Source organism: Humulus lupulus, chromosome 3 (assembly GCF_963169125.1).
Source record: "Humulus lupulus chromosome 3, drHumLupu1.1, whole genome shotgun sequence".
Lineage (NCBI taxonomy): Eukaryota > Viridiplantae > Streptophyta > Magnoliopsida > Rosales > Cannabaceae > Humulus > Humulus lupulus.
The window spans coordinates 6643831-6659768 of NC_084795.1; the positions used below are offsets into that span (position 1 = coordinate 6643831).

At 37.3% G+C, this 15938-nt stretch overlaps 1 protein-coding gene across 1 annotated transcript; it reads right to left on the reverse strand.

The window, feature by feature from the left end:
- Positions 1-6880: 6880 nt before the first annotated feature.
- Positions 6881-12395, reverse strand: LOC133821759 (uncharacterized). Its single transcript, XM_062253903.1, has 2 exons — positions 7786-12395; positions 6881-7509 (listed from the first exon to the last, which is right to left on the reverse strand). The coding sequence occupies exons 1-2, from the start codon at positions 12323-12325 to the stop codon at positions 6881-6883; spliced, it is 5169 nt and encodes a 1722-aa protein (XP_062109887.1). The 5' UTR covers positions 12326-12395.
- Positions 12396-15938: the final 3543 nt, after the last annotated feature.

Consider the following 15938-nt stretch of genomic DNA (forward strand, 5'->3'; position numbering starts at 1 on the left):
TAATACATTCCACAAGTTAATGTGTTGGTGGGCCCAAACGTATCTCAATGGGCCCAATTATGAGATTTCAGCCACTACATTTTGGGGTAACATGTCCTTGACAATGTCAGGGGTAGCTGCATGTGTTTCTCAAGTCAAGCGGTGTTGTGAGACATTCTGCTTGTTGCTTGTACGGACTCGACATCACGATTTGTGTAACAGTGAATGCTACACAGCTGCTTGTGGTCCAAGGCTGCTAGGCTTGACACCTGGCACTCAACTCCAGGCCCAGAGGAGGAGTTTCACATGCATGGAGGACTTGAATGGAGGAGATGTGAGATGGAAAAGGACATTCTGCATGTGGCTATCGGGAAGTAGCCTTCCTTGAGGACATACTTCTTTGGAGGAGGTGAACAAGGAATAAAAGGCAAGGCTTTCCTTCTGGAAGCTCTAGGCGAGCTCTAAGGGACCTAATCAGCTTCCGTGAAAATCTAATTACCCTTAATGTATGCCACGTGTCACCTGGTGAAAACATGGACAACATACATATATTATAGATTCTATTAATTCATGTGAATGATATTATTTTTAATTCTTAAATTTGATTAGGGTAGTGGTACCCACTACTTACTTAAAATAATAAGGTAATATGATAGAGTATAGGTAAAGGTTTTTTAATAGGTTAAGGTACTATTACCTTCGAGGAACTTTACCATTGTCGTCTCTACTCTCTACCCAAAATTTAAGCACAAAACTTATATATGGTATTATTTTTAACCACATAAAAATGTTATTTGCGATAATAATATACTTTTTTTTGTTAATAGTTACACTTATATACCAATTCAATTTTAATGAGTATACCAACCAAATTGTAAAACGTTGACAAATATTAACAATCATGTCATCACTTGACGGTTGATACTAACAAGTGCGGGTAAATATTTAATATTATTACCATAAGAAAACAAAATTAATTGGTACGAAAATATAACTGTGGGATATTGGGGCGACAATACCCAAATATTTTCAAAAATTACACTTTAATACCCAATTTTTTTTTTGCCAACGCATCACCCAGTCACAACCGCAAGGCCTTCATCTCTGTTCAGCCTCGTCACTCGGGTCGCCCAGCCACGATGTAACCCAGTCGAACCACCACCACCCTCCTTCGATGTATGCATTCATAGCAACATAGAGGTCAAGTGAAGGTAGATCTGCAACTTTGAGATCTCTAGCCGTTCGACGAGCATCCCTTTTGCAACTTTTAGATTCCCCGTGTCAGAAGTTCGTCAACGATTCCACGATCCCAAGTTCTTCGATGGTTCTACGATCCCCTTTAACCTTAGCCACCTCCAGTCGACCTATAGTAGCAGTAAGAAGAAGAAGATGATAATGGCGATGGAGATAATGAAGATGCAGTAGCAAAGTGGGGACGATTGAAAGGGTTTTTAATTTTAATTTGTTTGAATGAAATGATTATAAATATATATTTATTAGTTTAAAATTGAATATTTTTTTGTGTGTTTCTTTTTTCTTTTTTTATAATAAGTTTGATGCGTGTCGTATTGCGTACCAAATTTAACAAATATTTTATTTACTCTCAAACCAATTATTTAGTATAACGGCAAATAGAGGTCGAACCCAAGGGAACTATATTCAGTTTATTATTCACAAAAGCTTAACAAAGTTAAATTGGAAAGGGTGGTTTTGGAAAGTAAAAGTAAAAGCAAAAATTAAGAAAACAATTGATAGCAAGAAGAGATTAACAACGATTTTAAAGATGGTTAAGAATTATTCTCCACCTCAGACCGTCATGCAATTATATCAATAATGAATATTATTCCGATTCCCAATTAAACTATTAACCCTACAGATAACGCTTAAGCAGTCAATTATCTCAATCTCCCTATCACAATCAATTACGGCTAAGCGCTCAATAATTAATTCTTTTTACCAAACAACAAACCTATTAAGCATACGATTCATTTAATTTAGTAAAAGCATTAACAACAGTGGAGATAGGTTAATCTAGGCAATAAATCAATGAAGCATTTAATTCATTTAACCTAGGTTCTATTCTTCATCACAATCAACAATGTTTTTGACCACATCATCAATTGCAATTTATCACAAACACTTAGAATCCTAAACTATTAGGTGAATAGAAATTCTAAGATGACAGTAAATAATGCAAGCCCTAATTAGTTGTACACCCTAACAAGGAATCACAATATTTCATACAATAGGCATAGAAGAATAGAAGCAATTTAACATTATGGAAATCAAGAACAATATTCACATCTCAAATCAAACATTCATGTCTGGGTTTTGAATAACCCTTAACCTAAAAGAAACTTAGCCAACAATCATGATTAAAAACATAACCAGAATCAAAGAATAAAAGAGTTTAGAGAAGAAGAAAACTATTGAAAAGGTTGAATGCGATCCTCCTTCTTCTCCTCCGCTCTCTCTGTGTTCCTCCCTCTAAAATCGTGTATCTAAAACTTAATTCACGAATATGACCTAATCCCCCTTTTATTTCCCGTCTAAAAATTAAGAAAAATCGAATTTGGATTTGAATTTTAACGCGTGCCGCGGCATCCATATTTCCTTGCCGCGGCACGAGGCTTCAGATATGCGATATGGGCTTTTCGTGCCGCGGTATGCAACTTTCCTTGCCGCGGCACGAGACTCTCTGTTTCTCTTGTAGCGGCAGGGACTTTTCTCTGTAGCGGCAAGGACCTTTCTGATTTCCCTCGTAGCGGCAGGGACTTTTCCCTGTAGCGGCAAGCTTTCAGATTTCTGTACTTTTGTTCTTTTCTCGATTTTTCTCCTCTTTAACACTTTACTCCAATGGTTAGAATCCTACAAAATCATCATTCAACCAAAAATCATCAAAAATATACAATTATCCTTAAAAATAATAATTTAGATTAAATGAATCAAATTAACAAAACGATTCTAGCTATCCCCAAACACACTACTTATGAACACAAAATCTGATAAGTAGAAAGGTAAACTTTATACAAAAATATACTTATCAAATTCCCCCACACTTAAACTTTGCTAGTCCCTTAGCAAACCCACTAGACTCTAAACAAAACTAAAAACTATCACAGAGGCGGTCTCACTGAATACGATGATTGTCTCAGAGAATTTCACTAAAATATTATGCTATAGTGACTTTGAATTTCATAACCATCAGATTTTCAACTCCCAAATTGATGAACCACTTGAAATTTGCCTTAAACCACGAGTTATAACAGTCATACTTACCAGTTCACTTGAATCAAGATGAATTTATACATGTCGTTTTATTCAAAAAAAATTTAAGCAAACTAGCCCCTCATCAGAAAATGAATATATATATAAAGGGCAACCACTCCATAGACACTAACCAATTACTCTCCACTAATATAAACACACAGAATCAAGAATCAAAAGGTCTTTATCAGCTTATAATGGATGGCTAGGGTACAGGGTAGATGAGAAAGATACATTTTAGGCTCATATTGCACCATAGCATACCTAATACATATACTTTTCTATTTCTACTTTGGATCTTCTTCAACAATTCCCTCATAAATTTCATACATTGTTGATCTCTCTATTTTCCCCCACACTTATTTTCATGCAAGAAAAAAAAATTTCTTTTCTTTTTCTCTTTTTGCTTTTAACATATTTCTTGGGGATAAATAGGAGATCTTTACACTTATAACCACATCATAAACAGAAACTCTTACTATACTTCTTTTTTTTTTTTTTTTTTTTTTTTTTTCTTTCTTCTCTTTTTTTTTTTTTCATATAACCTCTCATCCCATAGTAGAAATTTAACTAGCTAAGCCATGGTGCAATGGGTTATCAACACAGATAAAGAAAAAGAAAGAAGTTTAGGGTTAAGTAATGAGTTTTCATCGAAAAAAAATATATGGTCAATAAGGCCCAAAACAGGGAACTAAGGATACATTATTGATAAGGTAGGCTTGAAAGGCTCAAACGATCCAAAGAAATTGCCTTTATCATTTTCCTAATTCTGTGCACTTATGATTTCGCCTCAAGCAATTTACTAGTGTGTTCTAGAGTGGCGGGGCTAAGTTGTATATATCTATATTTCTTTTCTTATTTTTTTTTTTTTTTTTTTTTTTCGACATGCATAAACTATTCCTAAAACAAGTAAGTAGCAAATCTATCTGTAATAAATCGCTATTTAAATCACAAAAGTAGTCATCAAAACAGGAGTCAATCACACGAATCATAATCTATCCATCATCTTCTAGCATTCAAGTTTAGTGTCACTCATAAACTCATCATCGACCATTGCATTCAATAAGACCAGCCCAAGACACAAGACAAAATAACACACACACAAACATTTATAAACAAAGACAATTAACCAGACAAACAATTTGTTACCCGTCCCCCACACTTAAATTGAACATTGTCCTCAATGGAGATAAGTACAAATTGAGACAAGAACAGTAAATAAAAGAAAAATAAGAAAATAAAATAAAAGAAAAGAAAATAAAAGAAAAATAAGAAAATACGAAAAAAGAAAACTCCCTCATCAGTTGCGACTAAAAGTGTCATCCTCATCATAGTTGAACTCCTCTGTGCCAGCTGCTTCATCAGCATCTCCATATTCCTGAGTGTTACTCGGCTGTACTGGAACAGCTGGAGGATAAGGTGGCAACCAATTTGGGGCCGGTGGGAATGCAGACATATCCGCCCCTAAATAGGTTTGCTGCATCCTGAAGCATAGGTCTTGATAAGCAGCAATCTCCATCATCCGTTGGTTGTGGGCCACCATTTCATCATGATATGCTCGCATGTCAATGCGAGCTCGGTAAAGTTCCGTCTCCATGGCGGCAACCCGATCAGTAAGTGACCTGGATCGGCCTGTGTGAGGCTGCACAGGTGCATGTGAAGAAGATGCAGGTTGCTCAGAAGATGTGGCTGCGGGTTTGTCAAACCGCTGAATAGTATTCCTGTCAATGATATGCATTGGGTTTATGACCTCTTCATTATCATTCCAGCGCACACCGGCTTTCTTGCATAAGTCTGTGATTAATGAAGGATGGTAGAACCCGTACTGTGTGCTAGCCATACTCTTCAGAATAGAGGCGTGAATGATCTTGCCAACGTCAATAGTCTCGTTGGTCATAATAGCCCTCAACAAATTCCCACAGGCCAAATCAACTGTTCCAAAATGTTTTGTTGGGAATAGTTTTGCCCCAACAAAACGATGCCATGCCTTAAGTTCATAGTCCATATACTTGGACTCCAGTTTGTGTGACAAGGCATTCTCTGTCGCCCTCCACCGTGCTCCTTGAATGCCAATAGCTTGGATAATGGCATTAGGATCCAGATTTGATTCAGAAGCATTAAATTCGTCATTGGGAATGTCTGGCAAGCCATAGTAACGGTTAATGGCAGAGGCAGAATAGGTAACGGAAACACCCCTAACCATTACCTGTAAATTCTTGCGGTCGATTGCATTAGCATAGAACTCACGAACAATCGAAACAACCGCGGGCTGTGGTTGGGCACACAGTCTTTGCCAACCCCTCTGCTCGATGATACTCATCAACCTTGGGTAAGGATGATGCATGTCTAGATCAAAGCCCCGTTCTGCCACCCATGCCTTCTTCTTATCAATGGCATCCTTGTAGCTTTCAAACGCTTCTTTAGAAGTGAATTTCTTTGCATCATACTTGACTTTGGCTGTGGTAGACGGGCCTGCATGGTCAGTGCGTGATCTCTTGCTCGACATTATATTACAGGCAATAATTGAGGATTAACGGCTTCAAAGTGGTAATGAGTAATAATTAATGGCACAGCACAGAGTAGAAGATGTAACACGCTCAAATCTGACTATTCAACTCACTGTGGCATTTCATCGAGCATGTAGAGTGCACTTTTTAAACTTCAGAGATCACAAGTTTATGGCTTGATCAACTACCCCCAAGATGTAGATACACTCAATATACACGCATTTTCACCAGAAATCAAAATCAAAGAAGGAGATCCAACAAAACCCGTTCACTCTAATAATGGGTTTGAATGATGCCAAGTCTCAAACAAAGGAGGGCAAATGAGAATATTACCTTGAATCCAGTTAAAAGCTGTGATAATGTGCTTGATTACTACTTGATTCCTTGCAAAGACTTCCAAATGAGCATGAATTGAAGAGAAGAAGAATAGGTGGCAAATGATGATGAACTTGAGGAATGGGAATGGATGATGGGTATGGTGGGGTGAGGCAATGATGATGGTTTAATGAGGATGGTGAGGTTTGAGGAGGATGAGGATTAGAGTAGAATGTGATGACGTTTAATGGAGATGGGAGTGGTCTTTAGGGCTGAGGAGAAGAAGAAGAGAGTGGGGATTGTAAGATAGGTTTGTGTTTTGAGAGATGGGTGAGTGAATGGGAAAAATGAAAGAAAAAGGGGGTTTTAGGGATTTCTGGGCGCGTGCCGCGGCAGGGGGTTTTACGTGCCGCGGCACAGAACTCTCGGATTTGGGAGTTCTGAACGTACCGCGGCAGGGCTTTTCTGTGCCGCGGCAGAGGGGTCTTGGCCTGGGGGATGTGCATAACGTGCCGCGGCAGGAAATTTTCTGTGCCGCGACACAGTGGTCTCGGGTTCGGGCCTTCGTATCGTGCCGCGGCAAGGCTTTTATGTGCCGCGGCATGGTGCCTTTTTCTGCATTTTCTTACTTCTTTTTTTTTTTTTTTTTTTCACGTTTTTCACGGTTTAAAGAGAGAATCAGAGTACAGAAAAAAAAATTGAAAAAAAAACTAAATGTTTAACTTAAAAATAAAAATAAAAATAAAGAAAATAACTAAAACTGAAAACAATAAAGATGGCTACGTTTAACGTCGCTAGCTCGACTCAGAACTTCAATCTTCATCAACATAAACTGGGTCTTCAAGGTACATCACATGAACTTGCTCCTCCTTGGCCATTGACTCATAATAAGGCTTCAGTCGCTGGCCATTCACCTTGAAAGACTTCCCCGTGCTTGGGCTTACAACTTCGACCGCTCCATGAGGAAAAACCTTAGTAACAATGAACGGACCTAACCAGCGAGACTTCAACTTCCCAGGAAAGAGTTTAAGGCGAGAGTGATACATGAGGACTTTCTGACCTTCCACAAAGCTCTTCCGGAGAATATGTTTGTCATGAAAAGCTTTGGTTTTCTCCTTATAGATTTTCGCGCTCTCATATGCTTCATTGCGTATTTCTTCTAACTCATGCAATTGAAGCATTCTTTGTTGTCCTACAGCAACCGTGTCCAAGTTACACTTCTTTACAGCCCACCACGCCTTATGCTCTAGCTCCACCGGTAGATGGCAAGGTTTACCATACACCAACCGATAAGGTGACATACCGATAGGTGTTTTATATGCCGTTCGATACGCCCACAAGGCATCATCAAGCCTTGTACTCCAATCTTTCCGGTTTGAATTTACAGTTTTCTCAAGGATCAATTTGATTTCACGATTAGAAACCTCCGCTTGCCCGTTGGCTTGTGGATGATAAGCAGCTGTCACCTTGTGAGTTACACTATAGCGTCGAAACAATGCTTCTATACTCTTGTTGCAAAAATGAGTGCCTCGATCACTAAGTATAGCCTTAGGTGTACCAAAAAGCACAAAAATGTTAGAGCGAATGAAATCCACTACTGTTTTTGAATTGTCCGTTCTAGTTGCAATCGCTTCCACCCATTTAGACACATAGTCTACCGCCAATAAAATATATTCATAGCCGAAAGAGGATGGGAATGGTCCCATGAAATCCATACCCCAAACATCAAAGATTTCAAGAATTAAAATGGGAGTTTGAGGCATTTGATCCTTGGCCGTTATGTTACCCACTCGTTGACAACGATCACATGCCTTACAATAAGCATAAGCATCTTTGAAAATTGTGGGCCAATAGAAACCGCTGTCAAATATCTTACGAGCTGCCCTCTTAGGTCCAAAGTGTCCACCACAAGCATAAGCATGACAAAAAGCAAGGATGGAACGAAATTCAGATTCCGGTACACATCTACGAATGATTTGATCAGTACAATACTTCCAAAGATAAGGTTCATCCCATATATAGTGGCGAGCATCATGCTTAATCTTGTTCCGTTGTGCTTGTGTGAGATCACTTGGTAACTCCTTTGAAGCAAGGTAGTTTACAATGTCGGCATACCAAGGAATAACTTCTTGCATGGCAAGGAGTTGCTCATCTGGAAACCGCTCATGCAATGGTAAGAACTCCTCCTCCCGAATCAACCGACTCAAGTGATCAGCCACTAGATTTTCCGAGCCGCTTTTATCTTTTATCTCCAAGTCAAACTCTTGTAATAATAAAATCCACCGAATAAGTCTTGGTTTTGCCTCCTTCTTTGCTAGCAAATATTTAAGAGCAGCATGGTCGGTATATATGATTACTTTCGTCCCAATCAAATAAGAACGGAACTTCTCCAAAGCATAGATAACCGCCAATAGTTCCTTCTCAGTGGTAGAGTAATTTAACTGTGCATCATTTAGAGTTCTAGAAGCATAGTAAATCACATGAGGAAGCTTACCAACCCGCTGCCCTAGGACTGCACCCACTGCATAATCACTAGCGTCACACATAAGCTCAAAAGGCAACTCCCAATTCGGTGGCTGGATAATAGGAGCTGTAGTCAAAGATTCTTTCAATATATTAAAGGCCAGTAGACACTTCTCATCAAACTCAAACTTAACATCCTTTTGGAGGAGCTTGCACAGTGGCGTAGAGATTTTAGAGAAGTCCTTTATAAATCGTCGATAGAAACCCGCATGACCAAGAAACGACCGTATTTCCTTGACACTAGATGGAGGTGGTAAAGACCGAATGAGATCAACTTTGGCCTTGTCCACTTCAATTCCTTTTTCTGAGATAACATGTCCCAAAACAATCCCCTGCTGTACCATAAAATGGCATTTCTCCCAATTCAAAACTAGATTGGTCTCAATGCAGCGTTTGAGAACCAAAGTAAGATTATGCAAGCATTTATCAAATGAATCGCCATATACACTGAAATCATCCATGAATACCTCAATAATGCTCTCAATGTAATCTGAAAAGATACTAACCATACATCTCTGAAATGTAGCAGGAGCGTTGCATAAACCGAATGGCATTCTCCGAAAAGCAAATGTGCCAAAGGGACATGTGAAAGTCGTCTTCTCCTGATCTTCTGGGGCTATGACAATCTGATTATACCCCGAATAACCATCTAAGAAACAGTAATAGGGGTGGCCAGCCAATCTCTCGAGCATCTGATCAATGAATGGTAGGGGGAAGTGATCCTTTCGAGTTGTCGAATTTAGCTTGCGGTAATCAATACACACCCGCCACCCTGTTTGAACTCGAGTTGGAACCAACTCATTCTCATTATTCTTCACCACAGTAATGCCAGACTTCTTGGGTACCACTTGAACTGGACTCACCCATTTACTGTCAGAGATTGGGTAAATCACACCCACACTAAGGAGCTTCAGAATCTCCTTCTTCACAACTTCCATCATTGGTGGGTTTAATCTCCGTTGCGCCTCACGTGTTGGCTTAAACCCTTCTTCAAGTAAGATTCGGTGCATGCACATGGAAGGGCTAATCCCCTTAATATCCGCTATAGACCAACCAATGGCTGTTTTATACTCTCGGAGTACTCTCATTAATTTGTCTTCTTGGCCTTGGTTAAGATTTCTTGCAATTATAACAGGAAGTGTCTCGTTCTTCCCCAAGTAAACATATTTGAGATGCTCCGGAAGAGGCTTCAATTCAAGTGTAGGAGCTTGAATAATTGATGGCTGCAATTTATCATTAGAAATCGGCAAATCAAGAAATGCAACCTTCTTAAAAGTCTTGTCAAAACCACTATTGAGTGTGGTTATGACATCCATGATCTCATGAGACAAATCTTCATCGGTCAACACAAGATGCTCCCTCAACACAACCTCCAAATCATCTTCACTATGCAAATCTAAAACTCGTTGAGAAAGACTATCCAACACATCAATAGAGTAAACAGCGTGCACATCACTTGGATATCTCATAGCTTCAAAAATATTAAATCGAATAGTTTCCCCATCAAATTCCATGGTCAACGTACCGTCATGCACATCAATTTTAGTTCTCGCAGTTTTCATGAATGGCCTTCCCAACAAAATTGGAGTGGAGCATGGAATAGATTCATCTTCCATATCAAGAACATAAAAATCAGCTGGAAACACCAATTCATTAACTTGAACTAAAACATCTTCTATTACACCCCTGGGATAAGCATTCGACCTATCAGCAAGTTGAATAATCACCCCCGTTTCTTCAAGTGGACCGAGATTCAATGAAGCATAAATGGAGAATGGCATGACATTGATAGAGGCTCCCAAATCCAACATACACCGCTCAATTCTTTTATTCCCAATAGTGCAAGGGATAGTAAAAGTACCAGGATCCTTACACTTTGGTGGAAGCTTCTTTTGTAGAACTGCGGAAACATTCTCCCCCACACTAACTTTTTCATTACCCCTCAACTTACGCTTATTAGTGCACAACTCTTTCAGGAACTTGGCATAGCGCGGCACTTGTTTAATAGCGTCAAGAAGAGGAATATTCACTTCTACCTTTCGGAATGTATCAAGAATCTCCTTGTCAACCTCTTCCTTTTTTGTCTTTTTCAGTCTGCTTGGGAATGGAGGTGGAATGACAATAGTAGGCTTAGGCCTGAGTTGTGTAGGGGTGGTTGGCTTTGGTGGAACATCATCATTGACTGAGCAATCAACTTGTGGCTTGGATGACAATGTACTGGGCACTGGCGGATTAGGTGGATCATATTGCGTCCCACTACGCAAAGTTACTGCACTAGCATTCTCTTTGGGATTCATCTCAGGTTGTGAAGGCAATTTATTTGACAGATGAGCCTCCAACCGGTTATATGATGCCGCTAATTGTCCCACCTGATTCTCCAAACTCTTGATGGAAGCTTGGGTGGTTTGCTGAAATTGAAGAGTATTTGTGGCAAGAGCATTGATTAAATCCTCAGTAGAAGGTTTAGCATTTGGTGGTGGAGCAGCCTGCGGTGGTTGTGATGGTCTAGGTGCATAATTATTTGGAGACCTCTGTTGTGTAGTGAAACCAGGTGGTCTTGCTGCTGTTGGTTGTGGAGCTAGTTGTTGTTGATTCCCATATCGAAGGTTTGGATGATCACGCCAGCCAGGATTATAGGTTTGTGAAAATGGTTCATAATACATCTGACGTAATTGACCAGGAAAATTTCCTACAGCGTTAACACCCTCAGTTTCTCCCTCGACTAGAGTGGGGCACGTATCAGTAGGGTGCCCCACTACTTGACAGATTCCACATGGCCGCACCTGTTGGCCCAAAGCTAGTTGTTGTACCACTGAAGTCAATTGAGCTATCTGTTGACCAAGTTGATTATCAACAGTAGTTTGCACCTCGTTAACCCTTCTTGAAGTTGACATATGCTCCTGGCGAATACCAAACTGTTGGGAATTAGCTGCCATATTAGAAATCAAGCTCCTGGCTGCTGCAGGAGTCTTGTCCACTAGTGCCCCTCCACTGGCTGCATCAATCATACTTCTGTCCAACGGCAGTAATCCCTCATAGAAATATTGAATCAATAGTTGCTCACTGATCTGATGGTGAGGACAACTAGCACACAACCGCTTAAAGCGCTCCCAGTAATCGTAGAGTGATTCTCCCACAGCCTGCCTGATGCCACAAATTTCTTTCCTTATACTCCCCACTTTAGACGCTGGAAAATACCGCTCCAAAAACAAGGTCTTCATAGTGTTCCAGGTCTCCACAGTACCAGGGGGGAGATAATACAGCCACTCCTTTGCTGAATCCTTTAGAGAGAAAGGAAAAGCTCGGAGTTTCATTTGTTCTTCTGTCACTGAGGCTGGCTTCATACTGGAGCATACAATATGGAACTCCTTGAGATGATTATTCGGATCCTCACCAGGCAGCCCATGGAACGATGGCAATAGATGAATGAGGCCCGACTTAAGCTCAAAATTCACATCAAGAGGTGCATATTGAATGCAAAGCGGTTGTTGATCAATATCTGGCGCAGCCAACTCTTTCAACGTCCTATTTTGTGCCATATCTCTGTAAGATGTAATAGAATCGTCTGAATCTGAGTCGTGAGATGGTAAGGGCACTTTCACAGGATCCACTTGATGAGCAAGACGTTGAAAGAGTGGATTATCAGTAATAGTCCGCGAAGTCCGAGAAGAAGATGAAGTAGCAAGATACTGTTTGATTGCCTCCAACCTATTCTGAGTGTCTTCGCCAGACATATAACTCTGAGATGCCAAGAGAAATCAAGTTAGTAAGCGTAAACCAATATGAATAATAAAAAGAATTAAATAGTTCCCCGGCAACGGCGCCAAAAATTTGATGCGTGTCGTATTGCGTACCAAATTTAACAAATATTTTATTTACTCTCAAACCAATTATTTAGTATAACGGCAAATAGAGGTCGAACCCAAGGGAACTATATTCAGTTTATTATTCACAAAAGCTTAACAAAGTTAAATTGGAAAGGGTGGTTTTGGAAAGTAAAAGTAAAAGCAAAAATTAAGAAAACAATTGATAGCAAGAAGAGATTAACAACGATTTTAAAGATGGTTAAGAATTATTCTCCACCTCAGACCGTCATGCAATTATATCAATAATGAATATTATTCCGATTCCCAATTAAACTATTAACCCTACAGATAACGCTTAAGCAGTCAATTATCTCAATCTCCCTATCACAATCAATTACGGCTAAGCGCTCAATAATTAATTCTTTTTACCAAACAACAAACCTATTAAGCATACGATTCATTTAATTTAGTAAAAGCATTAACAACAGTGGAGATAGGTTAATCTAGGCAATAAATCAATGAAGCATTTAATTCATTTAACCTAGGTTCTATTCTTCATCACAATCAACAATGTTTTTGACCACATCATCAATTGCAATTTATCACAAACACTTAGAATCCTAAACTATTAGGTGAATAGAAATTCTAAGATGACAGTAAATAATGCAAGCCCTAATTAGTTGTACACCCTAACAAGGAATCACAATATTTCATACAATAGGCATAGAAGAATAGAAGCAATTTAACATTATGGAAATCAAGAACAATATTCACATCTCAAATCAAACATTCATGTCTGGGTTTTGAATAACCCTTAACCTAAAAGAAACTTAGCCAACAATCATGATTAAAAACATAACCAGAATCAAAGAATAAAAGAGTTTAGAGAAGAAGAAAACTATTGAAAAGGTTGAATGCGATCCTCCTTCTTCTCCTCCGCTCTCTCTGTGTTCCTCCCTCTAAAATCGTGTATCTAAAACTTAATTCACGAATATGACCTAATCCCCCTTTTATTTCCCGTCTAAAAATTAAGAAAAATCGAATTTGGATTTGAATTTTAACGCGTGCCGCGGCATCCATATTTCCTTGCCGCGGCACGAGGCTTCAGATATGCGATATGGGCTTTTCGTGCCGCGGTATGCAACTTTCCTTGCCGCGGCACGAGACTCTCTGTTTCTCTTGTAGCGGCAGGGACTTTTCTCTGTAGCGGCAAGGACCTTTCTGATTTCCCTCGTAGCGGCAGGGACTTTTCCCTGTAGCGGCAAGCTTTCAGATTTCTGTACTTTTGTTCTTTTCTCGATTTTTCTCCTCTTTAACACTTTACTCCAATGGTTAGAATCCTACAAAATCATCATTCAACCAAAAATCATCAAAAATATACAATTATCCTTAAAAATAATAATTTAGATTAAATGAATCAAATTAACAAAACGATTCTAGCTATCCCCAAACACACTACTTATGAACACAAAATCTGATAAGTAGAAAGGTAAACTTTATACAAAAATATACTTATCAAATTTTAATTTTTTGTAATACTTTTTTGGATTTTTTAATTATTTTTATTTGTTTTTAAATAATTAAAATAATATGGACTATTAAAATTGTGTCACGTTTGTGCTTTTCTCTGACATTAATTCTGAATACCAACTACAACATCGATTTATGAACAAAATGTATTATTGCCGCAAAAAAGAATGATTTGAGTATCAAAGTGTAATCTTTAAAAAGATTTAACTATATGTATATTTGAAATTGATATTTATTTAAATTTGATACTCTTCCTAGTTATTTTTTTAGTAACTCTTCCTAGTTAGTTTTAGTTTGTGTTTACATGTAAGTCCTTTTTGCTTTTTTTTCTTTCTGTCGGAGTGTTTACACGTAAGTTGTACTTTGCATTAATAAAAAAAACACTTATTTTTATTTTATTTTATTTTGGGTAAGAAATGCAGAATTGAATTAGTTGGATTTGGAAGTGTAATTTTATTTAAATAAAAGGCATGGTTGGCAATGGTTGTCAAGTCCAACCAACCAAAGATTCATCTTTTTTTCTCGTACAGATTTCAAAGACCTATAATCACTTTTTTTTTAGAAGACATAAAAATCACTCTAATGTATTTATGGCAAACTATTTATTTACAACCAAGTCAACTATTTTAAAAACCAACAGGAAAGTGAGTTTTCTGTTTACACCATATAAAATAATCAGTACTATATATTATAATTATTTAATATTTGTCTTTCTTTATTTTCTTTTCTTTTAATCAACTAACATGAAATCTTAACAAACTATTAAAAGCATCTAATTGAATTAGATTGGTCAAGTTTAAATTTTTTGGACTAGGTTGGGTAAATAACTCTAGGTTAGCCTATGCATTGATAATTTTATATTTTTTGTGTTTTTTTAAATAAATAAATAAATAAATCTACATCCTACTTTTTCTATTCACAGTACTTATTTCCACAAACGTAAAAGCAAAGTTAAGTTTTAAATTGTTCCAAAATCACAACAATAATATACTCTATAAAGTAATTAGTGGATAAGCAACTAATTGGAATCTCAAAACTGATTCACAGTCATAGTTATTAAGAAGCATAAATAAATTATCAAAAAGATAAGAACCCACATAGAATGTCTTACTATGTTCCCTAGTATTCTACAACAATACAAATATATGCTTGAATTTTGGGTTCAAAACCACACAAACATAACAAAATAAATTTATGACTTTTATCAACGTCAAAAACTAATTACTCTAGCTATTCGAATTTTTGTGGTAGTGATTGTTTTTAATCACTACTTGTATATATTTTTAGTATTTTCACTATATGTATAAGTTGTAATTTTTTTTTTTATATAACGGTGTATAATATAGTTACAAAAGATCTCTCACAAATTTTTGGAAAATTTCAAATAATTTAGGATGCCGAAATTAAGATTTAAATAGTTTATTGCACGCGTAAATAAATATTGAAACAAACACGCGAGCAACAAGTTGTTTAAATCTTGATTTCAACAATTAAGTTATTCAAAATTTTCTGAAAATTTGTGGGAGGTCCTTTATAACTACATTATACACCGTCAGGTAAAAAATTAGAATTATAATTTATTTATACGCTAAAAATACTTAAAATACCTATTGATTAAAAATAATCACCACTACAGTGTTATATATATCTAATCTTTTGTAAAATGGTAGATCATTAATTCATTACTACTCCGAATGAAGAACGTTAATTAATTTAAAGTTTTGATTGAAACAAAAAAATATCCTGTGAATACAATTTCTTTTGTAATATTTTAATATGTAGTTATTTAGTTTGATTGAAATGTTTATGCTATTTTGGTTCTTTTTATTACAACCAAAATAAAATCCCCCATTTCAAATATTATCAACAATAACTAAAAAATATTAAAATATTTGAGGGTATTTTGATCATATTGAAAAAAAATTTGACCGAAATTTGATCCAGAAGTACTATTTTGTTGTATTTTGCAAAACGTAGGACCTAAATTATAGTTTAACAAAATAGAAGGTCC